A 26,443-nucleotide genomic window follows, 5' to 3' on the forward strand; every position below is an offset into this window, starting at 1 on the left:
CATTTGGTTTTTACTGCTTACCTGAATATAGATTAGTTTGTTCATTAAGTTTGGCCTCAAGTCTTTATTCTGAGTCAAAATTATTCACCAAACATCCCATTAACTTAGCTACATTATAATCAGTGGGTGGAGCACTAAGTTAACGGCTAACACTCATTAGCTTGGTTAGCAAACAGTAATCATAAACTGTACTAATAAAGCACAAGTAAATGCTGGAATTTCTCTCACTAAAACAGAAGCAAACCATAAATTAGCTAGGCTGGGCTACTGCATAAAACACACAGAGCGAAGAGGTCCAATTTAATCACTCAATGTAGTGGATGAAGCCTAGCAGACACCAGCTGACTCCAGATACCAATATTGGGATGTCTGTCAATCAAAACAGCCACACCCTTCATTCAAATATTCATGTGGATGAGTTATAAACACATCCAGCACACTCAGAGTTCATATAATGGGGGGAAAATATCCATAGAAGGTAAAAATGTTTTGTACCAGGATCTAAACATGACTCTTTTTTTTTTTTAATGAGGTAAAGTTTTAACGTTTTACATGGGCGTCTAAAGGGATTGACTCCATGTTTGAGCCAGTGGAGGAACTACCACTTTTGTGTTAGCTTAATTTTTAGCTCGGAAGGTTGCCAAGCTAGTCAGTGCTAGCAAGCTACATCCATCCATCAAGTCCTAAGCAAGAAAAGTTTCACTAACAAAAACAGGAGCATAGATGGGCTGTACCACACAGCGGGCCAGATCATTTGTTTGTCAGATAATTTCATCAAGATGCTCCAATAAGAAACCAGCACCCCCCAAACACTGTCAAGAGATCCAGTTTAGCGGCCTCCATTGGAAGAACTGCAGTTTTTGGTGCTTCGGTGCTGGAGAGAGAAGACTGCAGAGGATTGTGTTTTCCTCTTTATTGGTGATGTCTTGCAAAGACTGGAGCCAGTAAAAGGCTTTCTCTCCTATTTATCATTATCCGCATGAATAACACATTTGTGACTGAGGTCAGCTGCTGTTTGTCATTATTAGATGGAAAATATTAAACCTCCTTATTTTAAATCTGAATGCTAGCCTGCCAGCTGAAATGAGGGGCCTTACCTTGTGGTTTCCTTGCTTGGCTAATTCCTGAATACTTGGCGCTTCCCTTTTGTGAAAAGCAATAGTTTCACATACTGTGAATTTGCAAGGCTTGGATAAAAATGAGCAAACAAATCATTGAAAACAAATAGTCAGCAAATTGATTTGTAATTTCCGCCCTTATCCTAAAACTGTCTTCATAGGAATGAAAGATGCTTTCTGACACTTTAATCGCTGAGGAAATGCATCACACGAGAAACTCGATTTCAGCTCTTCTATGCATTCACAGCCGAGTGTCCCTAACTGCGAGAAGGAGATTGTGATTTTCATGTCTCACAGGAGGCCCGTTTAAACCGTATTCAGTGGTTAAAAAACGGACTCAATCAGGCGACGGTAGTAAACCTCATATTGTAGTTTAATCAGGATGACCTCATCCCATTTGTAAAGCAAAACAGTGAGAGAGAGAATCAGAAACACAAAAGAAATATAATCCCTATGTTGTACTTCTCCTACATCGCAGATGTCATTGCTGTATGATTATATGGAGACGCTGAGATTTATTTTCCAGTGTGAAATAATTCCTCTGATTGCTACCAGTCATTTTGAGCCATTTACATTTTTATGAGAAAATTAAAGGATTGTACTTTTGTACGTTTTAATTGGCTCTTAAGGGGGAAAAAAGGCTATTGGGTATTTAAACCATGAAAAATTGTTAAATTGGATTCTAACTTTGACTTCTTACATCGAGACATATAAAAGTGTTTTGATAAAGAGAAAATTTCATGCTAGTTGTGATTAAAAAGGGGGACTTGTGAATGGAGATTTATGTGTAAGAGGTCAGACAGACTCAGTCTCACGCTGGGCCCCATGTTTTATACATCAGTACACAGTGATTAAAATGTAATTAAAACATGTCATTTTCTTTATAACTAATTCCCTTTTCTCCTTTATTGATTACATAAATATGTTTAAATGCTGATAAGCATTTACTCAGCTGCTCAGTGTATGCCCCAGTAACACAATGCAGTGCAGTGACTGGAACCAGCAGCTCCCCTTGGACATGTTTTATTCCCTAAGGAGTCAGGATCTAACAGTGTTTATATTCTGTCCTTGACCCTGTTTAAATTTGACCCACACTGAGGAATTATTTTTCTGTGAACTTCAACTAAAGAAGTAAAAAGCCGTTTTTATTCCTAACAGCTTAAACAGTTTGTTTGTATTGTTTTCTGTACAGTGACTAAAGATGCCACTCTTGTGTCTGTACATTAAATGTGTACACTCATTAGACACTTTATATGTACACCTTGCTTAAAAAAGGGTAGTACCCCCTTTAGCCTTCAGAACTGCCTTAATTCTTTGTGGCATTGATTCAACAATGTGCTGCAAACATTTAGATTTTGGTCCATGTTGACATGATAGCGTTGCAGAGTTGCAATAGATTTATCACGTGCACATTCATGATGTGAATCTCCTTTGCCACCACATCCCAAATACGTTTTGGTTTGAGATTTATTTATTTTTTAACCGTCGAGGCCTTTGAGTACAATGAAGTCATTGTTATGAGCAAGAAAGCAGTTTTAGATGATGACAGGAGTGGGAAACAGTGTGGTCTTCTGCTGCCGTAACCCGTCTGCTTCAAGGTTTGACGTGTGGAGATGCTGTCGGAGATGCTCTTCTGTTGTATTGATGTCAGCTTGAAGCAGTCTGGGCATTCTCCCTGACAGCAACAAGGCATTTATCTTTTTTTGTTTTTTTATTTTTTTGCCTTTAACGTTCATTGGCAGGATAGTAGAGCAGACAGGAAAGCGGGAAATGGCTTTGGCCAAATGCAAATCTGGGCCTCTGCAGTAGCCAACGTGTTTTTTTGGCCCAGAGAACTGCAACTCATTGGATATTTTCACTTTTTCAGGTTATTCCCTGTAAACTCTAGGGATGGTTGCTTGGGAAAATCCAAGTACATCAGCAGTTTCTGAAATACTCAAACCAGCCTTTCTTGATGTTTCCATTTTCAGAGTTTCAGAGTTGATACAAACTAGAGATGGCACGATACCACTTTTTTATGTCCGATACCGATACCGATATCATAAATTTGGATATCTGCCGATACCGATATGAATCCGATATAGTGTATTTTTTAATCAATAAAATGTTTTTTTTAATATCTTGCTGCATTTTGTATAAGTTTATACTCAAGTTTAAGTAAATAACAACACTAAAGCTATTCTGTTATACCTGTATGTAAAAAATACACTGTGCCCAAAATATTTCATAGTTCAGCAAAACCAATCAATCTAATAAACTTAAACCTACTCCATCCTCCCTATTCTGGTATTTTAAAGAGTACTTAGCAGAAATATTAAGCAACCTAACTAATAGGGTTGCAAAAAAAAAATAGGGAACCACCCTCCACCTCATGATGCTTAATCGATGTAATCAAATTTAATTTGATGCAGGGGGAAAAATGCACAGAAATAAATTATTTTTCAAGAATAATTAAATAGATTCAACATCTTTCTTCAACAGAATTGCAGACTGCACAGATGGTATCTTCCCAAAGGAAAAAGTAGTATAGCTTACTAGGGTATATTAGACTTAACAGTTAATATATACAGTAATGGACTACTATATATTTTACATCAGATTAAAACTTTGGGTGTAAGATTCAGGTAATTATTTATTAAAAGCTAGACATTTTAAATGAGAATAAGAAAGAAAAGTATGTCTTTGTGCCCCCTTTTCCCTGTTCATGCCCTATCGGCCCCCCTGGCTAAACTTTGCTAGATCCGCCCCTGCACAGTTACCAGCTACGTAGAAAAAGATCCTGGTGTAGAAAGTAATATTAAATAAATTCTAACAACAGCTTATCAAGCTTAATAGTGCTGCTGTTGTTCAACCGCTGGTTTCCTCTTTCTGGTGAGAAGTGGGCCAAAAACTAAGAAGAGAGACAGACTCGCAACAGAAAAGCCGATCAGCTGATCATTAAGCAGTTTCACATTGAAGTAGCAGCAGGAGAGAGAGAGAAGAGGCAGTCGCTCCATATATCGGTTGTTAAGCTTAACGCTAAAATGCTTTACAAACATTCAGAGATGAACTTACACACTTGCTTTACTTCTCTCTGGGATAACTTCCTCGGAGATGAAATGCTGGTTTGGTAGCGAAGCTACAAATACACACAGCTGCTCGTGATGTATACTGCTGCAACGTGCTAGGTTATGAGCCGAGTTACGCTGTGTAGCAAGTTTTGTGAGGTGCTTTTTTGATATTTAATGGATCGGATTACATTTTTTATTTCTCGCTGATATCCGATCCAGTAATTTGGGTCAGTATCGGACCGATACCGATACGTAATATCGGATCGGTCCATCTCTAATACAAACACCTGAAATATTTATGCTTTTTTAACTTAAATTAGATTAAAATGTACAAAATGAACCTCATGTCCTGTTAAATAAGACTTGAAACCATCGACTCAGACCATGAACTAATCAGAAACGTGTTTATTGATGTTTTAAACCAAGTTAGCAAGTGTGCCCCTCTCCGATGGTATATTTATTTGTGAAAACAGAGAAGATGCCCCCTGCTGGCTGGTATAGTGAATTTTAGTCATTTTTGCACTGACTTCCTTTTTCAGATGCAGGCTGAATCTGAGCATCATCCTAAATGAATAAAACTCTACTGGGTGCACTTATGGCGCATGCTTAGTTATCATGTTGTCATGTGGTTTAAAGGTAATCATGAATGACTGAGCAAGCAGCATACAGTAGTATGTAAATTTATAGATATCTATCATTTAATCATTAACAGAAGATGTCTTTAAAGTGGATCTGTTATTTTTTTCCTTATTTTTTGTCAGAGATTATTATTGTTATTACTATAAACATCGCGAGTTTCAGATAATGAGGTTAGTGCAGGTATAACCAATACCTGTGAGCCACAAGCTTGGGCTTCAGTTTCCCTGATGAGAGCTGATTATCTTGAGCAGTAAGCCCCACCCACAGTCTGTCCAAACCTTCTGTTTTCACAGGACAGCCAATCAGGTCAAAGATGGCTTAAATATAGAGGGCTGCACAAAGGCCTGCTATAAGTTAATTTTTGATTAAGCTGTTCCTCATTAATTCCAAGATAACTACTTAGTATTTTATTTTACATGCTGCATTGTAAACAACTAGCAATTAAATGCTTAATTGAATAATTCTATTTGTGAAAGAAATCAAAGCAGTTTTAAACACTTTCGTTTTGGTTTTGGAGAAGAGGAGAAACTCTGGGATTTGGACTGATAGCTCGAGGTCTTCTAAACATCCTGGCTACGGCCCTGAAAGTTTTATGATTGCTGTTGATGGTGTCATAGTTTCACCTGCTTTAATAAGATCAAACGATGATTTTCACACAGTGCAGTGTTAGCCCATTTTACCCTTAATCCACAGCGCTGAGCTCCAGGTTAAGAGCTGAACGTCACCTTGCTTCGTCTCTCAGCAGGGGTCTGTTCGCTGCAGGCAAAAGAAGAGTTGTTTTTCTGGGTTTAACTGTTAGCAAAAGATGTGACTGTAATGGCAAATGATTAATCTGTGCTGTTTAAATGTAATTTCGTCTCTTTTCTGCATATTGTTATGTGAGAACTTTATAATGTACGACTTGGTAAAGTCATTGATTATAAAGTGGCACTTGAGATCTGTGCAGCCTTGACTCAGAGATGGAAAGACTAAAGTCAAGATCAAAGGAGATTCACTTCCAGCTCCAAGCTCAGGGGGAAGCAACTGGACCCCGCACGGTCTCCTTCTTACTGCCACAAAAACAGAAATGGATAAACAGTTTTCCTCCTTGAAAGCGCCTTCATTCCTCCTTCTCACTTAGCTATATATACTAGACGCTTGAATTCTGCCCCCTCTTGTGGACAGTTTAAACAGCTTCTGGTGGAGATCAACTTTAACTCTTATTCCTTCTGGTTTTTAATCATTTGTTGTTGTTGTTGTTTTATAATTCCTCCTTTTCAGGTTACACTCTCCTTGTTTAGCACTTCAGCAGCTGCTTCTTAGTAAAGACCTCCTGGAAGCAGATAGGTGTATAAAGATGTGCCTGAGAAGAAATGCATAAAGCTGGAAGTGAAGTGAAATGATAGCAAATTACTGAATGCTGTACATTTTTTTAAATAATTATACATTTGCTAAAGCTTGTTTGCTTTTGATATTTGCAAAATATAAATTTTCTTCTGCTTATCCAATTTAGGGTGACAGAGGTGCTGGGGCATATCACAGGACAAGTTTTCAGTCAGTCTCTTGAGGCACCTGTTCTTTTCATTTGGAGCTATATAAATAAATTAAACTGAAATTGAATTGTTTTAGCGCTAACCCAGAGATACAGACAAAGACTCACGTGCATGTCTTTGGTCTTTGAGAGGAAGCCAGAGTACCCAGAGGGTATCAATGCAGGCACGAGGAGAAAATACAAACTCTACACAGAAAGGACCCCAGCCAATCGGTAGATTCAGAACCAGGAACCTTAAATTATTTGCACATTAGCTGTAATTTGTATATAGAAGATTAAAAGTAGCAGCAGCCAAGGCTTCTAAAGCCTTTGTTTTAGCATTTCTGAGTTATGAAACATATCTGGATGAGAGGCTGAAGTGCCAAGTTATGAGTTAATATTAGCAAGCTTGGTTAGCAAAGTACATCCACAGAAACTAATTAGTGCTGAGTAGGACACAAAAAAATGCTGCATTTTCCCTCAGAACAAAATGGGACCACTTACAATCTGTTAGTATAATTAAGTACACAGCAGCATCTCAATGAGTGAATCTTGGATATACAAATTAATGCATGTCCCACAGTTTATTAGAGTAATACAGGTCCAAAACTGAGGTCATATTTTTTGGCCTTCCAGTATTAATTGATGGACTGAAGGATAACTTAGGCTCTTTAAGTTCTTTTATTAAAGCACAGATTAAAAACAGATTTTCCCACTTTGGGATGCTCTTGCACACTAATTTGAAATTCGACAGATGAATTAATACTGCGATCAAAAGCTGGTTCTTTGAGCTCAGAACCATCTCCAGACTAAAATCTTTCTTAAAACAATGAGATCTGGAAATGGTTATATGTGATTTTGTTACATCCAGACTGAACTGCTGTAATGCACCATACTGTGGAGTTAATCAGTCAGCTCTTGCTTGTCTACAATAGTCCAAAATCCAAAAGAAAAACCGAGAGAGATTACATTACTTCAGTGTTGGCAGCCTTGTATTGGCTCCCTGTGCGTTATACAATTCAGTATAAAGGGAGACTGTTTGTGTTCATAGCCTTAAATGTTTCCACACCTGCATATGTGGTAGATACACTTCATCCACGCACTCCCTCAAGATCATTAAGGCCTGCTTCCCAGTCACTCTGTCCCATTCTTCAGTCAAAGCTTCTTTAAAAAAGGGAGTTGTGCCTTTGCTGTCGCTGTACCAAGAATCTGGAATGATCCTCAGAAATGCATCAACTGTGACTGTCTTTGAACCCAAGCTAAATACATGCCTTTTTGTGTTTCAAGCTCTTGGAAACAGCTGATCTGAACTGTAGTTGGCAGATAAGTTGTTACTGCACTGAACCATTTATTTAACCATAAAGCACTTTGGTTTTAAATGTCCTATATAAATAAAATGTACCTACTTACTTATATTCTTGATGTTTATGAGATAATTGCCTTTAACCACAACCACACAGCCGCAATCCAAGTTTATCCAATAAATCCAATTATTAGTTTGGCAGAAAGCTTAGTAATAATTTGAAATTCTTAAATGTCATATTTTTTCATAGTATGAGGACTTTAAATTGTACCCTGTAAATCTTCTTCTTTCTTTAAGTCTTGCCACAGATCATCTGCTTCCATCTCACCCCGTCCCTATTACCCCCTTCAGCCACACCAGCCCTCTGCATGTCCTCCTTCACTACATCCATGAACATTTTAGCATTAGCATGATGTAGAGTTAAAGTGGTCAATGATGCTTTAGACATGGACATGTGGATATTGTTAAAGTTCAAGCAATTCAACTTCCCCTGACTGTAGTTGTAGGTTATTCCGGCCCTGACTGTCTTCAGGGAAGTCAGAGCTGGGCAGCTGTAGGCTTCTTAAAGCCTTTTCCACAGACTGTAATGGAGCTGTCCAGTGCTGAAAACACCACAGTCTCAAAAACAGTTTTTATAGATCGTGACACAGCGTGTGATGTGACCTTTAATCGGTTTCAAGATGATCCATCATCAGAAGAACAAGGATAACAAATCTCCCAGAATCCAGGAGTGGGTGATCTTTGCTCCTGATTGGCCGCCTCGTGCGTGTCCACTCATGTCCCGTGCCTTCACGTATGACGGTGACGTGTTCCAGATTAATGGGCCAGTTTATAATTAGATTCATGGAGTATTTCTGGAAATAGACCACTTGTGCTGGGCTCCTGGAGTACCCATTCTTGGTTTCTCACTGCCACCTTGTGGATTTTTGGCCCGTGTCAGCGCGTCGCTGGTGTCGTAGGTTACATCTTCACCGCTCAGCACCGGTCTGTCTGCACAGAAAGTGTGGAAATAAGATGTTTGTGACAGCTCTATGTTCTGCATTTAATCACACGTGGCGTTGGGACTGCTCGGCATGGCTTCTTATTGATTCCCCGTTCGATGTGCTGAAATAGAAGAATCCCTCGTGGTGTTCGTGGGGTTCTAATAAATAAATAAACAAGAGCAACAAAATGAGTGTTTCAGGCTCGTGATTGTGGCGCTTTGTGTGATGCCCTCTTGTTTTTTTCCACAAGAGCAAAAAAAAAAAAAAGCAGCGCTCCCCCTCCTCCCCCCTTTAAAGATCCTGATCCCTCCTCATGCTCACAGAATCAAACTTCAACTCCATGTTCGTGACTAGGATTCAGACCAGAGCTGTATAGATCCGGAGACAAGCAACCCCCCCACACACCCCAAAAAGTGGCTCTTTAGGGGGCCGAAAGCGGCGCCATTCAGTGTCACACCTGCAGACTGCTCTGCTGCCTCACAGATATGCTGCACCGCTGGAGGTAGCACCGTGAGTCATCCGTGCGCAGTGACAAAAGAAAGACAAAGCTCGCTTTAAATGTCAGCAAATCAAAGTCTCATCAACACAAGCAAGGTCACCTTGTGTCGGATCTAACGGAGAGCCGGGACTCGGGTCTATTGTTTCTTCTTCGTCTTGTTTGAGTGGAAGAGCGCGGCAGGCTCTCGTCCAGGATTCAGTTTAGTCACAAAAAAATTTTCTTTTTCTTTTTTGTTTTTTGGACTGTACCTGTTCACCTGGACACACATAGGCGCGGTAAGTGGCTTCATTCTTCATTTTCAGGGTTTACTGTAGGAAGCCAGCACGCAACAAAAGTCTCCTTTATTGCCATCGATGCTCTAACAGGTGTTTTTATAAAGCGTGAGAGGTTCCTTTGACACTTCTAGGTTTAAATTACACGTTGGCCCAGTTTGCACGCAAATTGCACGTATTTGTATTTTTTATTTTTGAAAAGGTTTCGAATATAAAAATAATATTTGAATCTTTAATAACCGCATGGGGGGAGGGAATAAAGATACACGTCGTCTGTTTCCGTGGGTTGACTTTAACCTGGGCCGGTGAGAGGAATGATCACCTTGAACTAATATTTGTCATTGATATTAGTGTGGCTCAAGCTAATGACTGATTACCAATAAGGCCACGATATTAATTGGAGAAAGTATAAATAAATAAATAATAGTATTAATATTATTATTATATTATTTGCATTTTTTTAAACTTTCGGCCTAACATCCAGAAACAATATGGATGTTTTACATTTTTAATAGCTTAGCCAGAATAATTAGGGTTATTAATAAGCTCTGTTGTGGTAAAAATAACCATCATTCAGATCTCCTGAGCAGTGAGCGATGTTACTGAAATGATGTGCTTCTGTCAGAAAGGGTTTAATTAAATAGTTAACTGTTAGTTGTGCGTAAACGTAATGTGGTAATGTTTTAGTTATACATTTATTTTTGTAGCTTGGGCTGAGAATTTGAAACCCCAAATCAACTTGTTAGAGAGACTGTGCCCTTGTCGTCCACAGAGTCTCCAAGTTGAGCATCTCTTTCAGTGTTAAAGAGGAAGAGGCACATTTTTGTTTTTTAAGTCATACACGCGGTATTGTTTCTGTTCCCCTGTCATTGGATAGCCCAGAGACAGCTTTGGGAGGGGAATAAAGGAGGGAAAAAAAAGTGACCAGGCTTTTTGAGGTGAGGACTTTGGCACAGGGTCTCGGGAGTGATGGCGGCGTCTGCACCCTCCTCTTCTGGCGGCGATCCGGATCCCAACTCGACAAATTTACGGCCACCGGGCTCAAGTAGGTCCATTACAGATAAAATGCTATTTCACGTGTGCTATTTACTTTGTGGGCAATGCCATTAATCATTTTCATCGAGGGAGGGAGAGAAAGAGAGAGAGAGTGCGGGTGGTGGTGGTGGAGGGGGGGTGGAGAAAGAAAGAGAAAAATTCCGCTGCCATTTGAGAGAGAGAGAGAGAGAGAGAGAGCTTCCTTCGCCACAAATCACCGCTGCATTTCATTCACCATACGGACCCCTCACCCCCACCCTCCACCCCTCCCGGCATCTGCGTGGCAGACCAGTGCTGCTGTCAGAAAATGATGTCCTCTACTAACATCACACTGCAGGCGATTAGCCTGGAAGACAAGCCCGGAGGAGCACCACCGGAGAGAGAGAGAGGATCAATTATTATTATTATTATTATTATTAATGATAATAATAATTTTATGTTTTTACTCATTTCTAAATTAAAGTGCCTACATGGAATAAGAAAAATTGCGTCTGAAGTTGCTGTTAAAAGCCTGCCCTAATAAATTGCTCCTAATGGCACACTTGAGCGCTGTAGCCTTCGAGAAAGGGCACTGTGCAGTCCTTTCACTGGCAGCGGTTATACAAGCACGAGTCTGGGGTCTAAAATCATGTAACAGGTGTAGACGTGAAATAAGCACAGATGCTGGTGAATTTAAGGTTTTGCTGTGTTTCTTCCAGTCCTGTGTGATTTCGGATAACCTGTAGGAATGGCTTTGCGCGTGCAGTATATGTGTCTCTAATGCACTGCGCTGGTTTCTTCACATTAGGCCCGTGCATTGCCTGGCTTTTCTATATATCTGCACGTCTGCAAATGTATTGTGTGCTTTTAATCCTATATGAAAATGCTTGTTCAGTCTGTTTTTATTTATTTATTTTTCATTTTTCTATTTTTCTTTTCTCTGTCTCATTTCTACTGGCTTAGGGGGTGGGGGGGATCTGTTAAAGTGTGTCCAGTGAGCTGAGCCCAGCGATGATTTATCTAATGAGCCAAAGCAAGGGTTAAATTGGGATGTGGGAATGGGACCGATCACCTCCTCCTCCTCCTCCTCCTACCACCCCACCCCTGCACTCCCTCCTCCCCTAAATTGCTGTGTTTTTCTTTTTTTCCGAGGATTTCGCCTTTTCTTCCCATCCAAGGTGCCCCATCCCCTCTCTGGCTGGAAGCACTTGATAACACAGTAATTCTCTATCTGTCACTGGCCGGCAGGCTCATGTCTACCCACGCTTGCATTTTTAACCAGCATCTTTTCACTCAATCAGGCTGGCATAGGATCAAAGAGCTAATTAATTTTAAGTCCTTGCCCAGGTCATGAACGGTGACAGGCGCTGAAAATACAGCACTGCCCCCCAGAGTGCGGCTAAATGTTAAAATACTCCAAAGAAACTATTTTTTTGCTTTAGCATTCTTCATCATTCTCATTTTCTTCTCATCATTTATTTTCATGTGTAACTGTTCAAGCTAAAAAATAAATAAATGCATTCAAAATGAAAGAGTACATTTCTTTCTGTGAGGCCTTCTCTAATAGTTTTCCCTCCTTTAAATGTCAGGTTATGATGCTTGGTGTGGAGTTGCGCATGGCTGTACTAGAAAATTGGGGATGAAAATATGTGGTAAGTTCGCCCCTTTTTTCTAATATTATATATTTTTTTCTGAATAAATCTGCATCTCTCAATGATCGAAGCTAATATTCTACAAACATGACTGTAGGCTTCACGGCCTGCATCGTTTTACTCGCGGCTCGTTTGGAAACAGCGCTGATTTCTGCTCTAATTAGATTTTTAATTCCCTTCCTTGCGAAAAAAAACGCAAGACTAACCAGCATTATGCAGTTTATTAAATTACCCCCACCCCCCACTCTCGTCTCGCCATTTTACACAAAATGGGGAAAAAATGCTTCAGCTGCCAAAAACCCATCAATTGATGCTCGAGTCAGAGCTGATGAAATTAAAGAGGGAATTATGCGGGATGGATTTTCCGATTTCCACCTTCAGAGTCCATTTGAGCCTGACACTAACTAACCAAGGACAGTTACCATACTGGTGAATTACACGCACCAGTGCGCACTACAATTATTTTTTGGTATCTTTCACCGACACGTTTTACTGGTTTTTATTATGGTCATTAAATAGAATCCACAACTACGCGCCAAAATAGAGAAAGAAACACAAAAACAACGATTTCTTATTTAGAATTAAAGTAAGACTGTAAATGTCAGAGGTTTTTAGCTGTATTGTTTTATTTGTATTCATATATTCGTATGAATGTACGACTACTTGTGTTCTCCGCTGCACAGTAAAGTACACAACGTGTCTTAATAAGAATTTACATCCACTAAACGACAGCCATTTGTTTTTGCCTGGCTGGAGTTTGGTGCTGATGTCACTGACTTCAACCTCCCAAAGAGGTATCAAACCCCACCCGCCCGTGAATAGGACAGAATGGGAGCCTCTTCTCATTCAAAATAAAGGCAGAGAAAGGACAGAGGGAGAGAGAAAGCGGGAGAGACGAGATAAACTGGAGAAACACGAAAACAGAAGTACTCGTTATTGTGCATGTTATAGTGGGAAAAGCTGCAGCTCTCATCATGTTTGGGAAGTGTTTTCATCCTCCGGACTCCTCTTCTTCATATTTAGGATTCCTGCAGAAGAACAACAATCTGGAGGAGAGGAGCAGGATTGTGAGTTCCTTCAAGGAGCGCACAGCCAAGAACCTGCTGTCCTGCGATAACAGCGGCGGAGAGGCGCGTTTCAGGCGAACAGAGTCCGACTTCTCCAATCTGTACGCCAGAGGTAGGCTTAAAATAAAAAGAAAACCCGTATGTTCGTTATATTTTAACATTATCATTATATATTAGGCCAAAATTCACCCATAAACCTGTGGGAAATTCTTGGATTCTTGTGCAAGAATAATTTTCTCAAAAATGTCTTTATTGAATTTGATGGTTTAAGAAAATGAAAACATAAAAGTAATAACTTGTAGGGAGATCCTGAGGTTCCCAAAAAATAAAAATAAAATTGTAAAACATGTAAAAATCAGAAAGAATAATTTAAAAAACCCCAAAACACAAATAAATGCAGATGACTTTTGTCATTTTTTTAGAGCTGCTACCTGCCAAAAATGGAGAGGAGCCAACCATGCAGTTCTTGCTGGAGGTCGTGGAAATCCTCACCAGCTACATCCGGAAGACCTTTGACAGGTCTACCAAGGTCCTGGACTTCCACCATCCCCACCAGCTGCTGGAGGGCATCGAGGGCTTCAACCTGGAGCTCTCTGACCAGCCTGAGTCTCTGGAACAGATCCTAGTGGACTGCAGAGACACGCTGAAATATGGAGTGAGAACAGGTACGAGGCCTGCAGACTGTAGTGCTAATCAATAACTTTCATTAACTCACACAAATTCTTAGATAATAAAGTGTTTTCTGAGTATCTTTATTGCATCTTCATCAATCCCAGGTCACCCCAGGTTCTTTAACCAGCTGTCCACTGGATTAGATATTGTGGGGTTGGCAGGAGAGTGGCTTACATCTACAGCCAACACTAATATGTGAGTACTGCAATACAGCCGGGATCAGAGCAATAAAAATGTGATGTTTTTGAAGTTATTAGGTTCATTAGATTCAGCCTATTTTAAAGCTCTTTTTTTGTACTCACTGTTTTTAATGGCCCATGAAGAGAGAGGCTCCCAGTAAGAGGAATACTTCAAGGGACATACAGTAATTACTGTGTTTGGCAGAGGAATGCCCAGCATGCTCTAATAGATTGTCAGTCAAGCAAGAAAATAAAGAGCACAAAAGAAGACATTCAGATGGCTACTCACTGGCAGTATTGTCGATGTTGTCCTGCGCTTAGGCTGTGGTCACATAATTCAGCCCTGCAGGCAAACTAAATTGCATATTGATTTGCATTCACAGTTTACATGTTGTCTTTGTTCCATGTGCTGCTGGTTCCTGTGACATAACAATGCCGGGAGAGAAAAATGAGTCTTTTCCCTTCACAGGATCGGTACAGCAGCCATTATTGGGGCTCTGCTCAGTTTCGCTATAGTGCAATCAATCCTGAACGTGAGTTTTAAATGACTCTTTGTCAGAGAAGACTGTGCAGGTGGTCGCAGTCAGGGCTGTAGTCTGTGGACATGTTGGACTGCATTACGTCATACTTTATAGACTGAGAAGAATGAGCGGTGTTTTGCCACCTAATGCGTTCAAAGGGGAAGGAACAAAACATACATAGCAATAGTGATGCATTTGCATGCATCAGCGTAAAATAAAAAAGATGAGCGATTCGTTTTGTTGGTAATTTCTGCAAAATCTAGCCGATGAATAAAATAACAGGTGGAAATACTTAAACATTGCAGGTTTGTTTATCAGAGCTGGAAGGTCTGAGGGATGTCTGATCAAATCAGTATTGTACATTGTACCAATGTAACAGGGCGAGCTGTATCACTGAGCACCCCATCAAACAGGACTCACAAATCAGTGTCATACTGTGTTGCTGTTCACTCACACTTTAGCTGAAAATGTTACCAAGCTTAGTGAATATGTTCATATAGAGCACGGTTAGATTTCTGTCCACAAATGAAGTTGTGCAAGAAAACAAATTTTTATAAAGCTAACATCACAAATTTCTCAGTCCCATTCCAGATATTTATATTTACTGACATCTTCAATACAGTTAACGTTAATGGATACAGGTCAGTGCACCTGTTTGATCTGCAGTCAAATATCATTTATTTATATAGGAGAAAAAGGACACCTTTATTATTCCTAAGGGGAAATTTATTGTAAAAAAAAAAAAAAAAACATCAAACAGGTATTAAATATTCAAAAAAGCAACAATAACAATGAGATCATAGTGAGTTACTCAGAAGACTTACAGTATGAAATGACTTTTTCCAGTCTATTTTTCCTGCATGTTGGAATACAGACATAAACAAGTTAAACTCCTTTGATAGAGGGAGGCTAGGATCAGCCGGGAGGTCATTCGGGGTCACAGTGTAATGATACCTTAAAGTCTCTCATTGTTTTGTTTTTTTAGGTTTAGTGACCCGAACGAGCTGAGAATATAATAAAACATTCTCATAAAAGTGCTATTGACATGAAAACGACAAAGCTTGTGATAAAACTACATGTGCTGGTGATTTTTGAACTTCAGGTAGACATCATCCACCTGAACGTCAAAGGTCAGCTTATGTAGAAATCTGTCATGATCCCGAGAAGTGCCGAAGATGAGACTTGCAGAAGCGTCGGATGCCTGGTTTGATTTTAGCCATGGACCTTGTTTCCTGTCTCCTATTAGAAATTAAATGATCTTTAAAAACAAAAAGAAAAAGTGCTTTCACATTACATTACAGTCTCACTGTTAAATGGCAATACATGCATCTATCAGCTAAAACCACTTATATACTAAACAGACGAGGAGGGTTGGCAGCACGGACAAGTCATCTGTGAATCACACTTCTTGCACTCCAGATGAAAATTGGACTTTGCTTGTGATTAAGCTACATAAAAAAGCCAACAGAGGGTTGTAAAAAATGGCTGTTGACATAACTTAATTGTTCATTAATGTCTTATAGATCAGTCCATTGTTAAGAACAAATTATGGGTTGCCAAACTGAAAAATCCCTTTGCCTCATTGGTCAGCTTAGTTATTCTCCTTCAGCACAATAAATGACGGCAATTTTCTTTTTTTTTTAATAGTTTATAACCGATCTGTCATCATTTCTGAGCAGAGCTCATCTTTCACAACAGATTATCTAGAGATTAGTGGAGCTTTTAGAGGGTAATAGATGTGAAGGTTTATAGTAGACTAATGCTTTTCAAAGTCTTCTTCCCTCTCATTGGTTGAGACATCAGTCCATCATGTGGCTTTCAAAAAGTACCCTCACCTTTTGTGTTGCTAGCGACACCCCTGTGGAGGAGCTGACCCCACGAGTGGAGGTTGCTTACACACCAATTTACCTTTATTAATTACTCTATCAACCCTAATTACCCCTGGCAGATATTGACTGACACTAATAGACTGACAATCACATCCTGGTCTTACATAATCAGAATGAGTGAGCCTCGTCTGCATGAATGAATCTGACTTGTTTATGTTTTTTCCCCTTCATGTTGCCATGGGTCTATACATGTTGAAGATGCTGTGAGTTACAGTGTGACATACTGCAATGTTCCTAATGATTTAGTTACTGTCTTTACATGAATGGACAGATATTTGTGCAAGCAGAAGAATACTGGTTTGGAGAATTTGGATGAGTCTTTTTGTGCTGTAATTCCAAATTGAGGTTGTTGGTTTTCATCTTGTTTCGTTATATGAAAAATCTTACACAGTCAGGGTGAAGAGAAAATACACCTTCTTTCAGTTACTAAATTTTAATAACTTTAATTTCAATATGACCGGGCCATTGCAGCATCTTGATTCTTTTCTTTTTTACCCATTCTGTTGTAACTTGTCAATTTAGGCCAAACCTTGTGGTGGTGCTGGAGCGATAGCCTCACATTTGTCTTTAGAATACTTTGGTATACATAGGAGTTCGTGTTGGACTATGTTTGACAAACCACATCCATGCTTGACAGTTGGTATGAGGTGTTTGCGTTGAAGTCTTTTTCTTGGCAACCCTTCCAAACCATACTTGTTCAGTCTTTTCCTAATTGTACTATCATAAAGTTTAACATTTAACATGCTACCCATGGCCTGTAGAGTCTGAGATGTAGCTCTCTGTGGGTGGTTTTAAGTTTGTCTGAGCATTGCGTGGTCTGACCTCTGGGTGAATTCGTCCACTCCTTATAACCCCTGATGGGCACATATTGGTCTTATCCTTCCAGAGCTGCAAAATTTCCGCTTGAGATGATCTGCTGTGGCAACCCCTAAAGGCTAAAAGAAGAAGAAGAGCTTTATGGCATACAAAAATAAGATGAATTTCATATTGTTTTCAAGCAGCAGCCAAGTGCTGGCATCTCCAGCAACCGTTTTTTCACCCCATGAGTATAACAGATGACTACTTTCCTTTAAAAAATACTCTTTGTTCTGACCAAGACTGGCCCTTTCAGTGTCACCAAAAAATAACTTACTGCTCATGCTGTATACAACTGAGCTCATGTTTTTTTGTAATCTAATACTGTTCATCTCTAAAACATTAATTAGAATTAAAGACTGTGCTACATTTTTAACTGGAAATCAAACAGCCGGGTTTCATTTACATGTAGCTCTTCAAGTTTCTCTGCTTTTGGTTTGGTTCAGGTTCACCTACGAGATCGCCCCCGTTTTTGTGCTAATGGAGCAGCTGACTCTGAAAAAAATGAGAGAGATTGTTGGCTGGCCAGATGGAGAGGGTGATGGGATATTTTCTCCAGGTAAAATCTCAACCAATGATCAACCTCCAATTGAAGCACATGTGCATGAAAACAGTAAAAATGCAATCATCAAACTATACTCATGATGCAAGTGTCCCGTTTTAAAGACAAAAGAAACAGACATTGGGATTATAAAATTACAAATGTGTAAAAAAATAAAAGGTGAGGTTAGTATTAACTGCTTCATATACAGCTGGCTGCTTTACCATTATCAATGCATCATAAATATTTTGAAGTATGTGAATCTACAAAGTTATTAGTAACTGCCAGGGACAAATAAAGAAAGTAGTAGAAGAAGTTTTGCCTTTGAAATATCCATATTATCACATATGTAGCAAATTTTTAAGCCATGTTTTGATTCTGCAGGTGGAGCAATTTCCAACATGTACAGTGTGATGATTGCCAGATACAAGTTCTTCCCAGAAGTGAAGACCAAAGGCATGGCAGCTGCACCCAGACTGGTCCTCTTCACGTCAGAGCATGTTAGTCAAACACTAACGGTGTCACTGAATATTAATATCTCACCACCAGAGCATATTTACGTTAGGTGGGCAAATAAATATCAGCATCATAGTGATGAGTGATGAACTCCTGTCCCTGCAGAGCCACTACTCCATCAAGAAAGCAAGCGCAGCTCTGGGCTTCGGAACAGAGAACCTGATCCTTTTGAACACAGATGAAAGGTTTGTTTTGTTATTTAACCTACCTGCACATAGTTTAGGAAAACTATTTAACATCTAGATGAGATACTACTGCATCCTCTTCTTTTCCAGAGGGAGAGTCATTCCTGCTGACTTAGAAGCCAAAGTAATAGAGGCCAAGCGAAAGGTAAATGTCTGCAGCAAGGACTCAGACATCGCCCTGCTAACATTTTTACTCCGTCTGTTCAGCTACTGCTTAAAATAAGAAACACTTACATGAGCTGCAGAATTTGCTTGTAGCAAAGAAAACACTCGGTATGCTGGAGCAGTGAGGCTATTTCAATAAAGTTAATGCTTCTGTCTGTTCACATACGATGCTCCCCCTGCTTTTAAGTATCTCTTTCCTTCAAAGGCAAAGTGATGCGTAGACTAGAAGAAATGGGGAAGCAATTTTGCCCCAACAATAGGTGCAGATGGAAAGAGAGCGTCATTTGAGCAACGTGTTTTAGCCGATCTCTTTGATGTCAACAATCAGGCAGAAAGAAAAGAACATAACAACCTGAATTCAACCAAGAATTGTCTTTTTCTTTTCTGTGTGTGCTGTGCTTTTGCCGCGTAGGGGTATGTTCCACTGTTTGTGACTGCCACCGCTGGTACCACCGTCTACGGAGCCTTTGATCCCATCAATGAAATTGCCGACATCTGTGAAAAGTACAATATGTGGCTTCATGTGGATGTAAGAGAATATTGATCTCCAATGCAAAAAATGAACACAAAGCTGTACAAATCAGCAGTCTGCTGTGGCATTATGATCAATATCAATATGTTCAGTGTTATTACCATGTTGTGACCCGTGCAGGGTGCGTGGGGAGGAGGTTTGCTGATGTCCAGGAAACACAGACACAAGCTGAATGGAGTGGAGAGGTAAATGAACACATTGCGTGATCTTGCAAACACGGGTTTAGACGAATTTCTTGCACATCTGCTTCACTACTCAGCCTGTAAAAAGCAGCATCTTTTCTATATTATTTAAGACAGTCATTTTGTCTAATGAGCACAAATCAAGAGCTTGCCTACCAGGTGTTTTCAAGCTGCATATAATGAGAAAAAAAATCTCAACACTCTAATTTAACAAAGGAAGCGCACTTTACTCAAAACACACAAAGAGAAAGACAAGAGTCAGGCAATAAGAGGGCTAAAACAAGAATCTGAATGCCTTGTAAAGCACAACAAGCTATGTTGTGTTAGTGAAAAGAGGCATTCTCGGTGACCTCATTTATTCTTTCAGCCACTTAAAATTTAGGTGTTGGAAATTATGTGACTTCGAGCTTTTCAGAGAAGACCAGCAGGCCAGAATATACAGGCACATACAGATGAGTAGCATATATTGTGATAAATGTGATCAAATTTACAGAGAGAGAAAATAATGAGGTGCAGAGCCTTGAGATAGCCCATATGTCTTTTTCTTTCTTTTTTTTAATATTATTTGTTCTGTCATTGAGAATTTTAAACATTCCTGTCTCAATAAGATGTAAGAAGAGTGCAAGTCCTAAAAAAAAAAGGCAAAGATGAAAAATGCTTCAAAACTTGTCAAAAGAGGCACTGTCTGGCATTCAAGAAGTATTTTTTATTTGCTTTTGGGAAAGTTTGACAATAGTTGCATTGAACGGAACTGGGAAAACCCGGAGAGAAACATCAGTAATTTCAAAGATACTAAGAGACACCATTTGATTGAAATCAGTGTCTTTACAGGGAGTGCAGAATTATTAGGCAAATGAGTATTTTGTCCACTTCATCCTCTTCATGCATGTTGTCTTACTCCAAGCTGTATAGGCTCGAAAGCCTACTACCAATTAAGCATATTAGGTGATGTGCATCGCTGTAATGAGAAGGGGTGTGGTCTAATGACATCAACACCCTATATCAGGTGTGCATAATTATTAGGCAACGTCCTTTCCTTTGGCAAAATGGGTCAAAAGAAGGACTTGACGGGCTCAGAAAAGTCAAAAATAGTGAGATATCTTGCAGAGGGATGCAGCAGTCTCAAAATTGCAAAGCTTCTGAAGCGTGATCATCGAACAATCAAGCGTTTCATTCAAAATAGTCAACAGGGTCGCAAGAAGCGTGTGGAAAAACCAAGGCGCAAAATAACTGCCCATGAACTGAGAAAAGTCAAGCGTGCAGCTGCCAAGATGCCACTTGCCACCAGTTTGGCCATATTTCAGAGCTGCAACATCACTGGAGTGCCCAAAAGCACAAGGTGTGCAATACTCAGAGACATGGCCAAGGTAAGAAAGGCTGAAAGACGACCACCACTGAACAAGACACACAAGCTGAAACGTCAAGACTGGGCCAAGAAATATCTCAAGACTGATTTTTCTAAGGTTTTATGGACTGATGAAATGAGAGTGAGTCTTGATGGGCCAGATGGATGGGCCCGTGGCTGGATTGGTAAAGGGCAGAGAGCTCCAGTCCGACTCAGACGCCAGCAAGGTGGAGGTGGAGTACTGGTTTGGGCTGGTATCATCAAAGATGAGCTTGTGGGGCCTTTTCGGGTTGAGGATGGAGTCAAGCTCAACTCCCAGTCCTACTGCCAGTTTCTGGAAGACACCTTCTTCAAGCAGTGGTACAGGAAGAAGTCTGCATCCTTCAAGAAAAACGTGATTTTCATGCAGGACATTGCTTCATCACACGCGTCCAAGTACTCCACAGCGTGGCTGGCAAGAAAGGGTATAAAAGAAGAAAAACTAATGACATGGCCTCCTTGTTCACCTGATCTGAACCCCATTGAGAACCTGTGGTCCATCATCAAATGTGAGATTTACAAGGAGGGAAAACAGTACACCTCTCTGAACAGTGTCTGGGAGGCTGTGGTTGCTGCTGCACGCAATGTTGATGGTGAACAGATCAAAACACTGACAGAATCCATGGATGGCAGGCTTTTGAGTGTCCTTGCAAAGAAAGGTGGCTATATTGGTCGCTGATTTGTTTTTGTTTTGTTTTTGAATGTCAGAAATGTATATTTGTGAATGTGGAGATGTTATATTGGTGTCACTGGTAAAAATAAATAATTGAAATGGGTGTATATTTGTTTTTTGTTAAGTTGCCTAATAATTATGCACAGTAATAGTCACCTGCACACACAGATATCCCCCTAAAATAGCTAAAACTAAAAACTACTTCCAAAAACATTCAGCTTTGCTATTAATGAGTTTTTTGGGTTAATTGAGAACATGGTTGTTGTTCAATAATAAAATTATTCCTCAAAAATACAACTTGCCTAATAATTCTGCACTCCCTGTAGTAGAGTGTGTTTCTTTGGCCAGAGAGGAAACTGGAAAATCTGTATTTTAGTCTCAAGCCAAGAGTGCAATCTGTTGTCAGTTCCAGCTACAGATTGCAGACTCCATATTTCAAACTGCAAACATGCAAAATTATTACATTCAAATCTTGAGAGGGTCGGTATCTCTTTACCTTTCACTACCAGACTCCATAAGCACACACACACATTTCCACACCCTCACAGAGCTGTGTTTACTGTTTCAATATCTCTGCAGGGCCAACTCAGTCACCTGGAACCCTCACAAGATGATGGGAGTGCCACTGCAGTGCTCTGCCATTCTAGTCAGAGAGCGGGTGAGTATGTGTTTGTTTCACTTTCCTGCTCCGCACCGTACCACCTCTGCACACACAAACGAATCTGTGCACTTTCACCAAAACCATCTTGTTAAATGTCTCATCACGATCGCTTCCGTTGCAGGGACTGTTACAAGGCTGCAACTCTATGTGTGCTGGATACCTCTTCCAGCCAGACAAACAGTACGACGTTACATACGACACCGGTGACAAAGCCATTCAGTGTGGGCGGCATGTCGATATCTTCAAGTTCTGGCTGATGTGGAAGGCAAAGGTGTGCTTTAATCTGCAGGGCTTCTGTCAGCTTTGCTGCCATATGCAGAAGCAGATGGTAACAGCTTCTTTTTTTCCCCTTACAGGGAACAGTAGGATTTGAGCAGCATATTGATAAGTGCCTGGATCTGTCAGCCTACCTCTACAATAAAATCAAAAACAGAGAGGGATTCAAGATGGTGTTCAAAGGAGAGGTGAGATGACTGTTTCCACAGCAAACATTTTAAAAATGAACATCCAGAGATTCCCTGCAGCACTAACTCGAACAGATGAAAAATGTCTGTGCTTTATTTTATCCGAGTTTTCTGCTCCACAAAAGATATTTTTCATTTGTGATGAATAACCGCAATAATTCAGCACTTGATGCCTTAATTTGGTTTTGGGATTGATTGGGTCGCTTTGCTTTGCTGACATGTTGACAAGAAACGCTGAAAATACAGAAGGCAGCTTTTTATCAGCACTCACTACAAATGTTGTTCCCATTTTCTCTTATCAGCCGCAGCACACTAATGTCTGCTTCTGGTACATTCCACCGAGCCTGCGCAGTTTACCTGATGGTGAAGAGAGACGTCAGAGGTTGCACAAGGTAATTACTCCTCAATCTGCAGCTCCCCTCCTCTCTTAGATTGATTTACGCACCACTTTTCTGCCAGGGTTTATGGATTCATAAAGTCAAATATGAGCATGTATACATATACATTTGCTTTGAATGTATTCTCTCATTGACCACTTTGTTAGGTACACCTTGCCAGTACCAAGTTGGTCAATCTTTTACTTTCAGAACTGGATTAATTAATTGTAGTATAGATTCAACAGGGTGCTGGAAACATTCCTCAGTGATCTTGGTCCATATTGATGAGAACACCCGGTCGCCTCAGACTTTTCAGCTGAACATCATTGATGTGATTGAGATCTGGTGACTGGTGACTTTGACTGTTCTTTAGCAACAACAGCCTGAACCAGCCATACAAGACAGAATGGATCTATGCTTTAATTTTATTTACACAAGATTCTGACTCTACCGTCTGAATGCTGCAGCACAAATTCATCAGACGAAGCAATGTTGTCCCAATCTTATATTGTCAAATTTTGGTGAGCCTGTGCAAATTGTAGCCTCAGTTTCCTGTTCCTGGCACCCTAGTGTGGTCTTCTGCTGCTGTAGCCCATGTGCTTTGTGGTTCAACATGCTGTGTATTCAGAAATGCTCTTCTGCATACCTTGGTTGTAATGAGTGGTTATTTAAGTCACTGTTGCTTTCCTACCATCTTGAAGCAGTCTGGTCATTCTCCTCTGACGTTTGGCCTCAAGAAGATATTTTCACTCACTGGATATTTTGGGTGTTTTTGACCATTCCCGGTGAATTCTGGAGATCGTTATGTGGGAACATTATTTGTTTCTGAAATACTTAGATTAGCCCATGTGGCAACAAGAAACATGCAACATTTAAAGTCACTTAAATCACCTTTGTTTGTCATTCTGATGCTCGGTTTGAAAATTCAGCATGTCGTCTTGACAATGTCTACATGCCTAATGCACTGAGTAGCTGCAATGTGATTGGCTGATTATATAGGTGGTGTGGCATTTTAGTTGTTTTGATCATTCTGAACTTTTTTTTTTTTTTTTGCAACAGGTGGCTCCAAAGATCAAAGCAATGATGATGGAGTCTGGCACTACGATGGTGGGTTACCAGCCACAAGGAGATAAGGTCAACTTCTTTCGCATGGTCATCTCCAACCCTGCCGCCACCAGGTCAGACATCGATTTCCTGGTCGAGGAGATTGAGCGACTGGGGAATGACTTGTAAGAGTCATACCTGTATTTTTTTTCTTAACATTTTGTCTTTTCCAACTCTGGAGAGACTCAGGCTTAGCTTCGTATCCCGTCTATCTCCTCAAGACATATAGAGATGTTGCTTATGGGTCTTTTCTGCTAATGCACAACAAATAATAACGCCATGCCCTGTGTGTTTCTGTCTCTTGTCCTTTGCAACCGTGACATATACTTAACATATTTGCACAACAGGTTCTCTGAGTGAAAAGGTTTAAGCACAGTGGCATTCTTGATAAAAACATACGTGAAGAGGAGATGAAGCTGAGTTTAACATGGGTTACTTTTTCAATGAAATATGCAATAGCAAGAATGTCTGAACACTTGGTGACTCTGTATATAGCTGCTATGAAAAATGAAAGACTGGTCAGGATCTAAAATTTAAATATTTTTTTCACAGATGACAGTTCGGGGCGCTATATAGTATATATGTACTATATGTGATAATTATCATTCGATAAAAGGTAAATATTAAGACAGTTGCACCATGACATTTTAGCTAATATTTCCCTTTGATATACACAAGTGGGAATATATATAACACAGTCACTGTAACAGGTTCTGTACTTGGTTGCTGTGTTTTTAGAAATTTTTGTGTAGATTGTGTAAAGTACTGTTACATTGCCTTTGTGCCAAATGTGTCCTAGTTTTACAGTGAGAAAATCCTATATGTAAATCAACCATATGTTATGTGGTAGCTACATGACTTTATTTATATTGAGAGATTATAATTGTGAATAGGTTGTCTGCTATTTGTAACCTACCTTCCTTCCTTTTTGGGAAACGCTGCTGTATTATATCGCAATGTTTTGAATAACAGTCATGTCTTTTAGTGTATTTGTGAACCAAAGAAGAGTTATGAATATGTACATGTCCCTTGTTCTCCCTTACAGAGAGACTCAGATGTTTATATAAGAGTACTTCATTTAATGCCTTTAACTTTAGTGCAATCAGTGTTGTGTAACCGTGCAACGTCATTGTGATTCACTGACTGGCAGTGTGGCCACTACTGCCGGTGCTTTGTTAATGATAAAAAAGCACAATGCTAAACCTTGATCGTGGGGCAGCTTTGATTCGAGGGACACATGATTGTCTGTATTATAATGTGTGGAGTGGAGTAAAAGTATAATATGCAAACTTTTGTCTGTCTGAACGTCGTCGCCATAGGAATGTTTTTGTGTTGAGAAATGGGGATTGTTTATCATAGTATGTTTTGCCTGAACAATGAAGTGCACAGTGTTTGCTACTATAACAAGCCTTATTAAACAACTGTACACTCCCGAATTAGAGGGACGCAATGTCTCTTGTCATATTCAATGTAAGTACTTTGGCAAATCATTTGCAAAGTATTACTGGTGTATCTACAAGGCTAATAAAAACACAAGCTTTAGGGTGTCTGTGATCACAGTTCTTTGTCAGAATGGCTTTTTTAGGTTAACAAAACTGGTGTTACATCTTTATTCCTTTAGGTTGAACAGACCCCACTGTTGTACATACAACAATAGTTATAATTATTATTGTTATAAAGTAAGCATTTTTCTTCTATAACAATCCAGTTATATTCAACAAACATCCAATCCCTTTACCAGAAACTGGGCTTCCACATTGTGCACATTGAGGGAGAAAAAAATACAGAAATGATCTCAAAGTATTACAAATACATCAAATAAAGAAAAGTTGTGTGTTTTATGGTTATGTGGATTGACTATATGTAATATATACTGCATAACTGAGACACCCCAGTGATAATAGAAGTCCAAAGTGGTCCCAGTGGGTAATAAATTGATTAAGAGCTGTAACCCCCTTTACCTGGAAGACTGGCTCCACCAGATTCCAAACTCGACATCAGAGGTCTCTGTTCAGAAAAGTGCAGTGCTGGGAAAGCTACGGTGCTTCTAGATAACCCAAGCTTGAGGAAGACACCCATACACCACCAGGTTTTTTGATAGAATATGCAGTAATGTGCCTTATTGTGTGAATGCAGTTGTAGTCAAAATGTCAAAAATGTAGTTTGTGTAGTTTTGTCTCCGTACACCATCACAGGAGATTTTTAATGAAACAATTAAGATATGATTGAAGTGCAGACTTTTTGGTTTATTTCAAATTCTCACGAATAATGGGACAAATGACTGACAAGCATTCTCATGGCCAGGTGAGGTGTTCTTGCTTGTACAACTGAAATGTATGTTGCCATTATTGTAAAAGTCTACAATCAAGAGAATCCTTCATGAATGGAAATATAGAGGGTTTACAACAAAGTGCAAACCAGTGGTTACACGCAAGA

At 39.8% G+C, this 26,443-nt stretch overlaps 1 protein-coding gene across 1 annotated transcript; it reads left to right on the forward strand.

Moving 5' to 3' along the window:
* Nucleotides 1-8,913: 8,913 nt before the first annotated feature.
* Nucleotides 8,914-25,549, forward strand: LOC146370609 (glutamate decarboxylase 1-like). Its single transcript, XM_084907758.1, has 17 exons — nt 8,914-9,377; nt 10,252-10,419; nt 11,978-12,040; nt 13,064-13,219; nt 13,530-13,772; nt 13,884-13,974; nt 17,670-17,782; nt 18,149-18,264; nt 18,386-18,465; nt 18,556-18,610; nt 19,043-19,159; nt 19,283-19,347; nt 21,981-22,059; nt 22,184-22,333; nt 22,419-22,526; nt 22,829-22,918; nt 23,963-25,549. Exons 2-17 carry the CDS (start codon nt 10,344-10,346, stop codon nt 24,134-24,136), a joined length of 1,776 nt encoding a protein of 591 aa, XP_084763884.1. The 5' UTR covers nt 8,914-9,377; nt 10,252-10,343; the 3' UTR covers nt 24,137-25,549.
* Nucleotides 25,550-26,443: the final 894 nt, after the last annotated feature.

The sequence above is a fragment of the Perissodus microlepis genome, chromosome 16 (genome assembly GCF_051167445.1).
Source record: "Perissodus microlepis isolate ML-2025 ecotype Zambia chromosome 16, ASM5116744v1, whole genome shotgun sequence".
In the NCBI taxonomy this organism is placed as follows: domain Eukaryota; kingdom Metazoa; phylum Chordata; class Actinopteri; order Cichliformes; family Cichlidae; genus Perissodus; species Perissodus microlepis.

Coding starts and splice junctions, on each gene's coding strand:
- LOC146370609 (XM_084907758.1), top strand. CDS start 10,344: ATGGCGGCGTCTGCACCCTCCTCTTCTGGCGGCGATCCGGATCCCAAC. Junction 13,773..13,883: donor GAAATATGGAGTGAGAACAG/GTACGAGGCCTG, acceptor CATCAATCCCAG/GTCACCCCAGGTTCTTTAAC. Junction 18,466..18,555: donor CTTTTGAACACAGATGAAAG/GTTTGTTTTGTT, acceptor CTTCTTTTCCAG/AGGGAGAGTCATTCCTGCTG.